The sequence below is a fragment of the Pseudochaenichthys georgianus genome, chromosome 17 (assembly GCF_902827115.2).
Source record: "Pseudochaenichthys georgianus chromosome 17, fPseGeo1.2, whole genome shotgun sequence".
Classification (NCBI taxonomy): Eukaryota; Metazoa; Chordata; class Actinopteri; order Perciformes; family Channichthyidae; genus Pseudochaenichthys; species Pseudochaenichthys georgianus.
Genome location: NC_047519.1, coordinates 8,347,956 through 8,361,679, shown reverse-complemented (window position 1 = coordinate 8,361,679; position 13,724 = coordinate 8,347,956). Strand labels below are relative to the sequence as shown.

At 41.0% G+C, this 13,724-nt stretch overlaps 1 protein-coding gene across 4 annotated transcripts in view; it reads right to left on the bottom strand.

The window, feature by feature from the left end:
• Positions 1-1,003: 1,003 nt before the first annotated feature.
• LOC117462831 (Y+L amino acid transporter 2) overlaps positions 1,004-13,724 on the bottom strand; it is a 28,026-nt gene continuing 15,305 nt past the window's right edge. For all 4 annotated transcript variants that reach the window (XM_034105174.2, XM_034105172.2, XM_034105173.2 and 1 more), the window contains 8 exons: positions 9,927-10,052; positions 9,709-9,853; positions 7,285-7,408; positions 7,067-7,170; positions 6,883-6,979; positions 6,649-6,798; positions 5,381-5,564; positions 1,004-2,666 (listed from right to left, as the gene is read on the bottom strand). In XM_034105174.2, coding sequence (XP_033961065.1) covers positions 2,572-2,666; positions 5,381-5,564; positions 6,649-6,798; positions 6,883-6,979; positions 7,067-7,170; positions 7,285-7,408; positions 9,709-9,853; positions 9,927-10,052 — 1,025 coding nt within the window. In that variant the 3' untranslated portion in view covers positions 1,004-2,571. The remainder of the gene's footprint in view (positions 2,667-5,380; positions 5,565-6,648; positions 6,799-6,882; positions 6,980-7,066; positions 7,171-7,284; positions 7,409-9,708; positions 9,854-9,926; positions 10,053-13,724) is intronic.

The window sequence follows — 13,724 nt, the reverse complement described above, 5'->3', positions numbered from 1 at the left end:
CAGGGAGATGCAGTGTCTGAGTCCTCTAAGAATGCAGCGGAGGACAGCACAAACTACTGCAGCCTCCAGAACCTGATGGATGGTTTGTATTTCGTTATGGAACTTCATTCACTATATGACTAATTCACCTCGATCAGTGTTCGCTGACGTGTGCTGTGTGCTCTGTTCAGGCAGTGACCTGATCAGCGCTGAGGGATACCAACAGTTCAGCAACAAGTGGATCTGTCCCGGGTTCGAGGCCGCCAACTGCACCTTATAGTCACTCCGTATCACCTCCTCTGTGGAATAGGACTTCAGAGAAAAGCAGTTCTTAAGTCGAAACACAACATTGATTTTTCCATGCACTATTCAGCTTTGAGAGTTGAGTTTATTTTATTTTTGTGCAACAGGAAAAACGACTGACTCCAGTGACTACATTTAGGGTTTTCTTTTTAATAACTTTTGTCTATTTGCAAATTAGCAAATTACTGCTCAATTCATAAAAAGTTAGCGTGAGATAATGCATGATTTGCATATTTAAACATACCATTTGACTAAACTTTGAAAAAAAGTAATTGTTTTATTGTAAGCAATCAACTAGGCAGGCTTTTTTGTTGATCTATATTGTCGATTAACAGCTGTTAACACCTGTTGTGTCTCCCCTTAAAATGGATCTTTCTGTTGTATTTCTAAATACCTCATTAAGATTTGTGTTCATAACATAAAACATTGTCAATATTGTTACTTTTTTATCCATGTATTTTTCCTTAATGTTTATTTTATTAGCTTTTCTTTTTTAATGCTTAATGTCTTTTATTTTTTTTGTAAAGCACTTTGAATTGCCTTGCGTTGAAAAGTGCTATATAAATAAACTTGCCTTGCCTTGCCTTACTTACATATTCTACTAGTTGTTTATTTTAATGACAGTTGCAGGATATGTTACCATGTGTTGCTGTGTGTTTAGTGTTGTATGAATTACAGGTTTTCACAATAAATGATTTGAATAAACACACAACAATCCCGGTCTGGTTGACAGAATACAAACGAGAATGTATTTATTGCAAAGCTTTCAAGACACGACCAATTACTGCGAGTGCTCAGTCAAACAGAACACCAAAATGGATTCTGAAAACATTTAAGGTGAGATTTTCAAGCAGGTCTAGATGATATATAAACATTGTCAAAGTATCAAAATGCTCTTAATCAGTAACTGTTTCTTTAAATGAGCCGCCAGGATATACACACATCATATGGCAGTGATGGTGCCCAAAGCAGACAGGACAGACACACAAGCCCCAGAAGCACACACCAACCAGAGCAGACTGGGCATTCTAGGAAGGCCTTAAAGAGACAGGCGCGAAAACGGAGCGTTTCAGACCGAGCGTGAATACAGACGGATATTCAGACAGCTATAATGAGAAAAGTAATGTGTTTTTCAAACATTAAAGCATGCAAACCTGTTTGAGTCAAAAATGCAAGTATGAGGCTGAAAAACAGCATAAATAGTACAACCAAAGTCACAAAAAAACGGAGTGCATTTAGACAGATATTTTGTTCTAACCGTAACGCATGTAGGTTTAAAGTGTTTTTCTTATGTATAAGAAAAACACTTTAAACCTACATGTGTTACGATTAGAACAAAACAAACCTGCAGCGCATTAGGCTCCTCATACACACTGTTAAGTATAAATCATGCAGGATTATTGCAATGTAATGCCTTGTTGAGCAGATACAGATAATAAGAGCTTCTGGTAAACTGTAAATATGACTGAATCTGTTCAACTCTACACTTATTATGTAAACATTCATCTTATTAAACAAATTATTTCATTTTGGAAAAGTTTGACCTTTTACTTAAATATCATTTTCTAATGCATATGAACACAAACTCATGTCCATCTTATAAATGGTACCATAAGTGTTGGTCCATTATCATTGGAGAAGTGGCCCTGCAGTTACAGTCTGACCATGATGAAGCAGCGCCCCCTCGTGGAGACACTCCGCCTGCTCATGAGAGTTTGTGACAGGAAGTGTTCTGCTTTTACAAAAAAACGGCTCTAAAATGTGTACCAAATGGCAGTCATTTAATCAAGTGTAATGTCTGTTTGTTATGTGTTGCGTCATTTGAAGAAAAGCCTTATTAAAATGAATTCTTAACATAAATAAAGTCAGGGTCATTAAGTGTTGTAGACATTATATTGCAATGCCATTTAAGGACAACATCATAATAATAACACAGCAAGTCCTCTAAAAAAAAAAAAATCAAAAATATGAGCTCCATATTTGTTCCATATTGTATCATCTTCTCAAGCAGATGCTCCTTGATGTCTGTACACAAATATACAGCATTATTTCAGAAGAAAACAACAGTTTGCAGATCCTGCTCCTTCATCGCGAGTCATTTGAGATGTCAGGCATTTCTTTCATCGGACCTGGGAGAAGTAGTCCTCTCAAATGTAGCGGTGCTGCGCCGCACCCCTCGGCCCACTCCAGGCCTTGCTGTTCTGCGTTCTGGGAGCAGTGACCGTCGACACGTGGACAGGATGAGGCTTCCTGCAGAGAGCCGGCTGCTGAGCGGTATGTGTCTGCAGCTCACTGCGCTTTACTGTCTGCTGTTACTTCTGTCTCAGGGTCAAATTCAGTCAAGCAGCAGTAGAACAGCTTCTGGGTGTTTATGGTGGCAAATTCTGGAGGAGGAAAGAGGGAATAATGTGGAGAGGTCAGTTACAGCTGACTGATCATGATGAGTAACGCTGTATTTTGAAAGTAAAACAAAATCATGTGGGATGCATGGGTGAATTGATATAACATGTAGGGCTGTATAATGCTAAGCATGTAGCATGAAGGATAATGTCATGATAAACATAGCATGGAGACTTGAGTAATGATAAACATGTGGCATGTAGAATTGAGTAATGATAAACATAACACGTATATTTGTGTAATGATAAACATGTAGCATTCATGATAGTTTGATTGTTAATATGTAGCATCACAGTAATCTTACCCAGGTTTCAGACACATGGCATGGAGGATTGTGTTACGATAAGCATGTAGCCTAGCATTTAGCATGCAAGATTGTTTAGTGATACACATGTAGCATGTAGGATTGGGTAATATTATTCACTTACAGGAAATGTTTTTTTAAATGGACTGGACTGCATTAATATAGCACCTTTTGTAGTCCTTTGACATCACTGAACCACTTTTACAACAAATCCAGCATTAACCCATCATACACTGGTGACAAAGGTTGCCATGAAAATTGCCACCTACTGCATGTTCAGGCGATTTTTAGATTTAGCTCAAAACGCCTGGATGTATCAGCAAGATCTTTTGATTATTTCATTTAAGATTAGGCTACTGGACATACTTGACTAGCATTTTTAAGCCATTTTCAGGCTTGAAAGTAGCAATATAGAGTAGTATGTATGGTCATCCTCAATTGGCAAAATTCTCGCAAAATGTTTGAAAGTAAGCATTGACCTTGAATGCTAAGGATAGGATAGCTCGCCTGGAAGTAAGTCTATGGTTACTGACCGTCATGTGTGTTCGTTTCCTAGAATGTATCAGAATAAATCATGTTTCTGAAACACGAATCACGTGTAATAGAACATGTATGCATTTCACGATACATGTATATATAGTGCTAGGACAGTGAGTTGTTGTTTCTTTCTAGACTAAAAGGTAGCGTGGTGCTAACATAGCAGCTATAAGGCCAATGCTAATCATCTGTTGCCATGCTAGTTGCATTGAATTTGAACGTGGCACTGATCAAATCAAAACCCCAAGATGGCATATACAGTAGTGCAGGGGTTCCCAACCTTTTATCCCAAGAGCCCCCCCAAATGACTCCTGTTGGAAGTTGCGCCCCCCCCCCCCACCCCCCATACACACACACAAGGGGGGGGGGGGGCGCAACAGCAGTAATTCAAGTTTAAAAGTCTCAAAAATGCTACAACTACTGTCACAAACTGGATGACTGTGAAGTATGTTGTTAAAGGAGGATGAAAGCGTGATTAAGGAGCACTGTTGGAGTGACGTTGATGGTTATTGGACTCACGGCCCGTCTACACTACAGCGTCGAAAGCTCCAATCTGCTCCACTCTGCCCATTCACTTTCAATGGGGTGATGTCACGTAGCCGCGCTTTTTCGCCGAACTGAATTGTGGGTAGCAGAGCGAGGCGTCTCAGGCGTCTCAGGCGACAGAAGTTGAACAATGTTCAACTTCTGTCGCCTGAGACGCCGGAGTAGCCAGCGCCAGCCAATCAAATCCCGTTTCCCAAAATCTGACAGCTGAAGCTGTAGCCAATCAAACCGCGTCTAAGCTAGGAGAGATATCCCGTCGTTCATTTCTATATTTCAAAAAAAGTCGGAGGAGAAACTAACTATCGCCGTAGCGAATCACCCGGTTTTGTATGACCAGACCCTCTTCACCTCCCGGGATACAAACCGGAGGAACCAGGCATGGAGGGAGGTGGCAGAGACAGTGGGGGAAAACTGGTAGGTTTTCGCATGTTTGGGGAGTTTATATATATATTGCTCGCATAAAATCCCCGGGGGTTTTTGCTTTGTATGTCGGGGGCGGGAGATTCATGTGATTGGTTGTTGGTCGTGTTGCTTGAATAAAATCCCCAAGCTCCAGACACGCCCAGCTCCAAGCTATTTTTGGAGCTGTAGTGTGGACGCTCCGTCAGGATGAATTAATTTGGATTCCCGCTGTATAAAGAAATTAAAGGAAACAATTCACAAAGGGATTAAACTGTTTAAAACACATGCTCAAAGTAAGCCGGATTTTGCCCATGTGTTTATGTGGATTCAAAAGTCGTAAATAATCTACAAAATGGAGGAGACCGATCTGATCGGAGCAACTGTGACAAATAATCCAACTGAAACCGGCATGGATAAGGACTATGTTATAAAAATGCACTTATCCAGACAAGCCTGGTTTTGACTCTTTACGGGCAGAAGAAACATTTCTATTAAAGAAAAAATTATACATTTCTGTCTTTTTATGCCTATATTAGCTACTAACTTGAATTTTTATTTAAATTAATTAATCAATTATTTTTTATTGTAATGTAGAGACAAGGCTTTTAGTGACAATCATGTATTGCCTTACAATTATATGTAAAAAAAAAAGTTTAAATATGATATTTGGCCTCAAATCATCTGAGGCCTGGCGCACCCCCCCCCCCCCCTGCGATCTTAGGTTGGGAACCACTGCAGTAGTCTATCCACGATTTTTGACTTAATTTTTGTATAGTTGGTAAGTAGCGACACATTGTCCCTATGCTTTGAAGACGGATCACCAAAAAGTACAGTAGATGGCAAACATCCTGCACCTTTAAAAAATAATACATTCTTTACACGGCCATTGAGGCCATTTTGAGAACTTACCATTCAACGTGCGTATGAATTTGGGCCTTCTATCTTCAGGCAGGTAAATAGCCAGATAGTAGACAGGAACTCCAGTTAGAGCAATGCCTATTCCTATTAGAGAATTGATGGTGTCTCCGTACAGAGGGACGACGACTAAGAACACGCTACACAGACAGTAGACGAAGGGGAAGAATAAAGACAACTGTGGAGACAAAAAGACAGAAGAGGTCAGTTTGGTGACTGACATCCGAGTTTCTTTTTATGTTTAACATGCAGAATAATGATTAAAACCATTAGTTAACTATGGTATCATCAGAGCTTCATGTTATGTTCATAAGAGCAGGCACAGCATGAAAGACCCTCTTAGCTTTCCGCTCTTTGTTTGATTAACACAAAAAGGTCACTGGGTTTGCGCTGTTACAACTTAAGTGCAGTGAAGAGAATAAATAAAAACCTTCCTCAGAGCCCTTTAGGCCACTAGCATGCTGGAGTCTCTCCTCTGGTGTCTATATTCTCAGGTGATTATTATTATTAGTAATATGGGCCTATAGAGCAGTTAACCAATCAGAGCAGACTGGGCTCTGGTTTCAGACAGAGGGTGAAAAGAGGTGCTGCCGCACAGGCAGTATGAGGCAAATAAAGAGCTTTTTGAACATTAAAGCATGGAGACAGCTTGGAGACACATACTGTGACAGTAGAGTAGAGGAACAAAATACAAATATGAACCTGAAAATGAGCAGAATAGGGCCCCTTTAACAATATGCATTTCATAACATTACCATGTCTGAATTAATACATTTTAATCTTGATTATTAATGTAACTACAGATGTATCTGCCGGTGATACATAGGAGGTTCGAAGTGCAATTATTACAGAAAATATTACTTCAAACCATAATATTTGAAATACTCACAGTAACTAGAATTGTCTATGTATGCACATACTGTATCTATGGAAACGTTTTAGGGCCAGTCATAATGTGAAGGAAGATGTTTGGCTAGCATTTCGAGTTGTTAATGAATAAAACTGAACTTTTAATAGTCAGGCATAAGAAAAACTAAATTAAAGAAGAGAGACTTATAATTCTGTTTTGCCTATTGAGAACAAAGTTTAAATGTTGAAAATAAATGTTGGTATAGATTTAGGCTTGACACTTCACTTTATACTTAATTCTCAGTCGCCTAATTTTTCCGCCTTGGCCCTTATACTCGTCCATACATATACACGATGTGTATGCATTGCATGGTATTCATTACAGTATGATCTGAAGAATAAAAAAGCCTCACCTTCACGGGCCTGTGTCTGTCTGGCTGAGTGATGCGCAGGTAGATGAGGCCGGCCACAGACAGACCCACATAGAGCCAGTAACTGAAGCTGAAGTAGTTGATGAGCTGGAACACGTCCTCCACACACAGGAAGATCAGCCCCATCAGCCCCTGCAGAACAACAATACACATACACTACTTTGTATGCATTTCAGGAATGTGATATCAGTTTTATTCAAAGACAAGTTTCCTTACATTGAAGAGCAGTGCAGGTATGGGGGTATAGCGTTCCCGGTGGATCAGACTCAGACTGTTGGGGAGGTGGCCCTCTCTGGCCCCGACGAAAAACAACCTGCATGAAGCATTAACAAAGTTGGCAAGTTATTTTCAGAACGTTTATCAAGATAAGAGCCTGGTCAGTTCAGTTCTTCCTGTTTACCTGGAGGCAGCGATGATAGAAGCGTTGAGTCCTCCGTAGCAGGACATGGCCACCGAAACAGGGATGATCCACCTGAACGGCCCCAGGACTGCATTCCCAAACGTCTGTGGGGTCAGATCAACATGGTTTACTACACTGTCTGAAGTTAGTGTGCCAAAGCTAGACTATATTTAGCAGCAGAGTGAATCATCTCCCTCAGGACATGGTTTGTTTCTTACCACAGCGACAGCATCACTGGCCAGCAGAGACGGCATGTCCAGAACCACGTAGTACGCCACGTTCGTCAGCAGGTAGATGATGGTCACTATGGGCATGGAGATGGCGATGGCCAGGGGTAGATTCCTAGAACAAGAAAACATGATTCTCCTGTTTTACCGAAACGTGGATTACAGGAAGTTGATGTGACGACAACATTATTTCACCCAAGTGGCAATTGAAAGCTGCAGGAATGAGTGCTTCAACCCGGAAATTAGTCAGCATTTTTGCAATTCCACTTTCCTCGTCTCAAAGTCAATGAATAGGTTTTTCGATTTTTGTGGTAAACACAATTTTAAGAGATTTTAAACCTTTGCTCTACAATCTAAAATACATCAGTTTATACCCCACTTGTGTGAATTTTAAAGCTTTAACATGTCTTTTAAACCCTGTGTTACCTTGAATTCTCAAGGTAAACCTTATTTTCCTCTCATAACTCTACTGTGAATGAACGAAGAATTAAGAAAAACGGAGAAAAGTCCCGATGAATGGAAATAAATGGTCACTGCATTTAACAACAGAAAAACCATATCATACATCCATTTACAACCTCCCAGAAAACCTGTGTAGTAGAAAGTTGGGTTACGTATTGTAACCCTTGTCATATTAACACAGGCGGAGCCCTCTACTGGACTCTATGGGTACTACCTTATCCTGCGAGCATTCTCCCACTGAGACTTCTATAGACGTAGCCGGGCCTTGGGGCGGGCCTACCTGAATGCGCACGCATCTCACCGCATAAAAGGAGGCCTCGCCTCCTGACTATCATCCTACACCTCTCTTCAGCGAGCGGAATAGGACAGACAGTGCCCTGAGTAGAGGGCTCCGCCTGTGTTAATATAACAAGGGTTACAGGAGGAGGGCAGCCCTGTAAGGGCCCTGCGTGCTCCTCGCCCATCCCGGGAACCTCAGAGGGCCCGAGAACAGCGAAGGCGCATTACGTCCGGGGAGGGTGTCAGATGCCCCACTGACCCAACTCACCCACAACCCCCCCCCCTACCAGTCCTGTGTTGCCCCTGCAAGTACAGACGAGGAGAACGAGCCAGACATGTCCAAGAGATAAAACCTTAAGAAGGGGCCTAGCGTCGACCATATATCCTATATGTGCATATATCCTCCACACTCACACTGTTGAATAAGGCTAATGACACAGCCAAAGCCCGTGTGGAGTGCGCACGAATCACCGTGGGGCAGGCTCTCCCTGCCTGTCCGTAGGCATGTGCAATGCACTCGCAGAGCCAGCCTGCCAGGTGTTTCTTAGACAGAGCTTTCCCGATCACACCGCCCCCGAAACACACGAACAGCTGTTCGGTGCGTCTAAGGGCAGCCGTGCGCTCTACATAATATGCTAGCGCACGCACCGGGCAGAGGAGGTGCAGTTTAGCTTCCCTGTCCCCACCATGGTGGGGAAGACTAAAACCCCCTAACTGAATAGCCCCTGACCTGAACGCACTCCTTAGGTTTTTGGGCACAAAGGAGGGGTTCGGTCTGAGTGTCACGCCGTTCCGGTCACCCCGAATCAGTAAACAACTCGGGTGCACCGACAGAGCAGTTAACTCGGACACCCCTTTGGCTGACGTTAAGGCAAGAAGCAAAGCTGTTTTCCACGACAATGCTTTCAGCGAGGAGAGCTCCAGAGGCTCAAATGGCTCCGAGGCCAGAGCCTCGAGCACTAGGGGCAGGTCCCACTGTGGGGTGGAGACGTGCACTACTGGCCGCTCACGGCGTGGTCAGGCCCCATACACAAAAAACAGAAGGGGTACGGATCAGCCCCCGCGATCAGGTTCGGACATTTCGGGCCGGTCCTGTGGTCAAGAACTGACTCCATTGCTCTCTATTTTCTCACTTTTCTTTTTCTCACTTCCGCAGCTGAAGAGAAAAGGATGATAGTCAGGAGGCGAGGCCTCCTTTTATACGGTGAGATGCGCGCGCATTCAGGTAGGCCCGCCCCAAGGCCCGGCTACGTCTATAGAAGTCTCAGTGGGAGAATGCTCGCAGGATAAGGTAGTACCCATAGAGTCCAGTAGAGGGCGGAGCCTGTGAGAGATCCTTCATCCAGCTATATGCTGCTTTTCCCATTCTTTGTTCACCAAGGAGGCTCGTGACATAACAATGTTTTCTTCAAGTATGTAGGGTTATCCAGGGTTAGTTGTTGATATAAAAAGGTTCAGTTTGTGGGTGAAGTATTCCTTTTAGCCTTAAATGTTAAACAGCTGCCTGCTGGATAATTCTCTGTGAGTACATCCAAATCCATAGATTTACATTCTGTACACAAAGTACACAAGCAGATGCTTTGCCAGTCAACCAAAATAAGCTAACAAGTCCCAACGTGTCTGTTTCCATGCCTCTAAACTAGTTTGTCTTTCAGTCTGTGAATGTGTGCGTACCTCTCCGGATTCTTTATCTCCTCAGTGACAAAGTTGAGTGTATCCCAGCCGGAGTAGGAGAACAGAGCTGAGTAGAGGGCCAAAGCTATGGCTCCAGGATCTGTGGAGGAGCCCTCAAACGGACTCTCCAAGGTCTTAGTTTCTCCTACACAAAGAGAAGTCAAAATTTAAAACACATGTTAATCCGTTAATGCATTCAAACCTTTATGTAATCCTACCAGCAGATATCTTTATTATTCCTATAACGATGATGAGGCAGAGCGACATGAGCTTGGCGTAAGTGAAAATGTCCTGGACCAGAGTCCCCCACTTCACACAGGCACAGTTAATGAAGATCAGCATACCTGGAAAAAAACAGAAGAAAATTGGACATACTGTACTTTCAGCCTGTCCTCCTCCAGAAAACGACCAAATAGGTTGATTGTTCAGCAGCTTACGACCTATAGTCACGTTTTAAAGTTTAGCACCTCTAGTGGCCGTGTAAGAAACAACAATTTGCGGGCATATGGGCTGATGTTCCCGTTGATTGCAAACGCTCTGGAGGGTTGTATATTCACAAATAACCCTCTCTGGAAAATCCTAAATTGTAGAATGGTTTGGCAATTAAAATGCTTTTTGATTAGATTTCTAGCTAGAAGTGTATATTGTACTTTTAGAATCCAGGTCCAGTGGATGTGTAGGATCTATAGTTTGATAGATATTACGAAGATGATTTGAGGTCTCACCAGGAGAACGTGTATATACTACGTCTTTCCCCAATTAATTTCTATTGACGGCAGTGTCCATGTAAAGTTGGCTTCAACCCTCACGGGGTGAAAACAGTCATGAGTTTTCATAATAAAACCGTAAGTATTCCCCTCACCGTCAAATGATTTGACAGTGATATCTGCCGTACTCATCCACTAAAAAACATCAGTTTATCCTTGTTAATTACACAACATTGATTGGTTTAAATTGTATACAATGCTTTTGTGTTTTTAACCTTCGATTCGGAGAAACAAATAGTTTTTTCTGAGTTTAGGATGGCCGAAGACACTACACTACCCATAATCCTCAGCTATCGTTTGGGACTACAACATCCGCTTTGCTTGAAAAACCCCGTGATTAGTCCTCAAGCTTTGTGATTGGATGTTGGAGTGGGAGTGCAACAAGGTTACGCCGAGCGTCAAACAGCTCTTTGAAATGGAATGAAACCACGGCAGACTATCCAAAACTGGACTTGAACGGATATTTTAATATCGGTATGCAATGTGTGTGAAGCAGAAATCCTGCAGCTCCACCCGCTGTGACGGACCGGTGAACGGAGTAAAACACACACTAAGAGTTAGACCTAACACACTTAGCTATTTTATGTACCTCTGGAACAAGCTAAACTAGTTATAAATATATGTATTCTTCACTGTTGGGTCACTCTTTACTGGATCAGTGAGCTGCATGAGATTTTCATTTCATTTAATTTCAAACCTTTATTTATCCAGATTAGTCCCATTGAGATCATAGATCTCTTTTTCAAGGGAGACCTGCAACTGATACTGACAGGCTGTCAGGAGAGAGAGAGAGAGAGAGAGAGCGCTTCCGCACATTTTTCCCATGTTATTATCCAAAAAGAGATGTAAACTTGAAATATGTACTTCATTTGAATGTAATAATTATGTTGTTTGTTGTTTGTGGAAGCGCCAGTGAATGAGCCCCAATAACTGAGTCAACCCTAACCCTAGAGATTGAAGCATCCCTAGCATAGACTGTATGATCCCTAGTCAAGTGCCTAAATAAACTATGCAATATATTGCATAGTTTAGTACGTTAAGTACTTTGTCAGACTTAATATTTATCTGTAGATACCCCCAACGTTTTTGTCTTATTCAAAAGAAGACCTTAAAGTATTCTTTAATGTTTAAATAAAGCCTTATTAGTTTGTCTGCATATCCTCCTATTAATATATTTGGACGTCCTGCACTAAACTATTTTATTGTAGAGATCACTACAGTATCTTCTTGATATTTTATTTTCTATATTTCTATCATTGACCTTCTACTTTCCCCCTATGTATTTAGGCTACTCTTAATATTTAAATGTTTTCATCAAATATAACATATTCAACAAATAATGCAATAACGTGCTTTAACCACTAGGTTAAAAAACTGTCAAGTTTACAGTGTTAACACAATAAATTATACTTTTTCAGTATAATTTCCAGTTTAGTTATAACAATAATATCAAACATAATATTGCTATTAACTTTATTGTGGAATTAAAACAGAACGGTAAAGAAAAATAGCTGGAAAGGTAGTTTCTGAAGATGTTACAAATAACACACAACATACAATGCCATAATAACTTTGTATTATTAGTGTAGGACACTTATGTATATATATAACATCTGAAGATGTGTAGTTTTATTCATGTTTTCACATAATTTTACAGGATATTGCTATATTATTTCACATATTGTAGTTCTACACATTAATATCTGACGTGTAAAACATCATAGACAGAAAGGTATATCCGTCATTTAATGGTAAGCTATTGAAATGCTGATTCCATAGATGTGTCTCCCATCACCCAAAACCCCTGACTATTCTCTCAACTCAGTATTTACATTCTTTAATTCAAAGAAAATCAGTAATATCTTACAATTACTTTTCTATCAGCTGTGCACCGTTATGGTGTAAATATAGCCTATTTACTAGGGATGTAACGATACCAAAAACTCACGGTAAAATAATATCTCGATAACAAGTCCACGGTACGGTATTTATCACAATATTGAATAATAAAGAAGAATACAAAAAAAAAAAAACATTTAAAAAAAATGTTTACTTGTAAAAATGTTCTTTATTAAATAATAAATCTGATTTGTACAGCATTTTAGTAAGATAGCAGTATTTTAAAGTGTCAAAAACAAAGTGACAGTAACAGACTGGAACAAGAAAACCAGTAAAACTCACTAAGTCACTCACTCAGCATCATCAGACAGGTTTTTAGGAATATGAGCATGTCCACATTTTTAGGTAGAAGCTAGGATGTTTGGGCGTTTACAATATCCCCTGCTGTGGAAAAAACTCTCTCGCTTGGTACTGATGTTGCTGGGACAGCAGTGGTCGCGTTAACTGAATATATTTTTTAATAATGACGGAAAAATCTGAAAGCAGTCTGTCATTTTGACAGATTAGAACAAACTTGGAACAGCGCCAAAGTTTCCCCGCAGCGAGGCTCTGGTGTTATGCCGTGTTATGCATGCCCTCCAAAAGGAAATTATATAGTTTCCAAACCGTACTTTGCCGTACAGATCATTGAAATGTCTGGGAGGTTTTGCTTTACGCTGTGCGCGCTCCCGCGAGGTGCATGCATGTCTCGGTGGGCAGCGCGACACGTTAGTGGCGAGTTCAGACCCAACGGGTAATAATGGATTATGACGGATATTTTACGATCCTGTCTGTCAAAATGACGGACAGCGAAAAAGTCTAACGCCACCTCAGTGGGACAGAGAGATATGATTTGGCAGTGTGAATTGTCTCTCCACCACTTAAAAAACAATACAGTTTTTGCCAAGAAGGTGAGGCTTATTGACAGGGCGAGATATACATATACTGTTGGTACTTGTCAATGTCTCGAGGTGTAAATGTAGCCCTGAAAATACGATGTCCTTTTGTGTTCTGTTGTTTTATGTTCATGTTGTAACCTACTTGCTGCCATGTTGGACAGGTCTCTCTTGAAAAAGAGATCGATGATCTCAATGGGACCACCTGGTTAAATAAAGTGTTTAAAACATTTTTTTTTTTTTTATCGCGTTAAATTTTGTCAGTCTCACAACGGTATTGGAACGTTTATTTATCGCGATACCGCGATATTCGGTATATCGCTACATCCCTACTATTTCCCAATTGGATAAAATATAAAAGTCAGCCGAATTACTATTGATACTGCAAGGAGACGTATTTTGTGAAGAGAAATTGAAGATGTTGTTTAAAGGTGGGGTAGGTAAGTTTGAGAAACCGGCTCGAGATCGCTAGAAT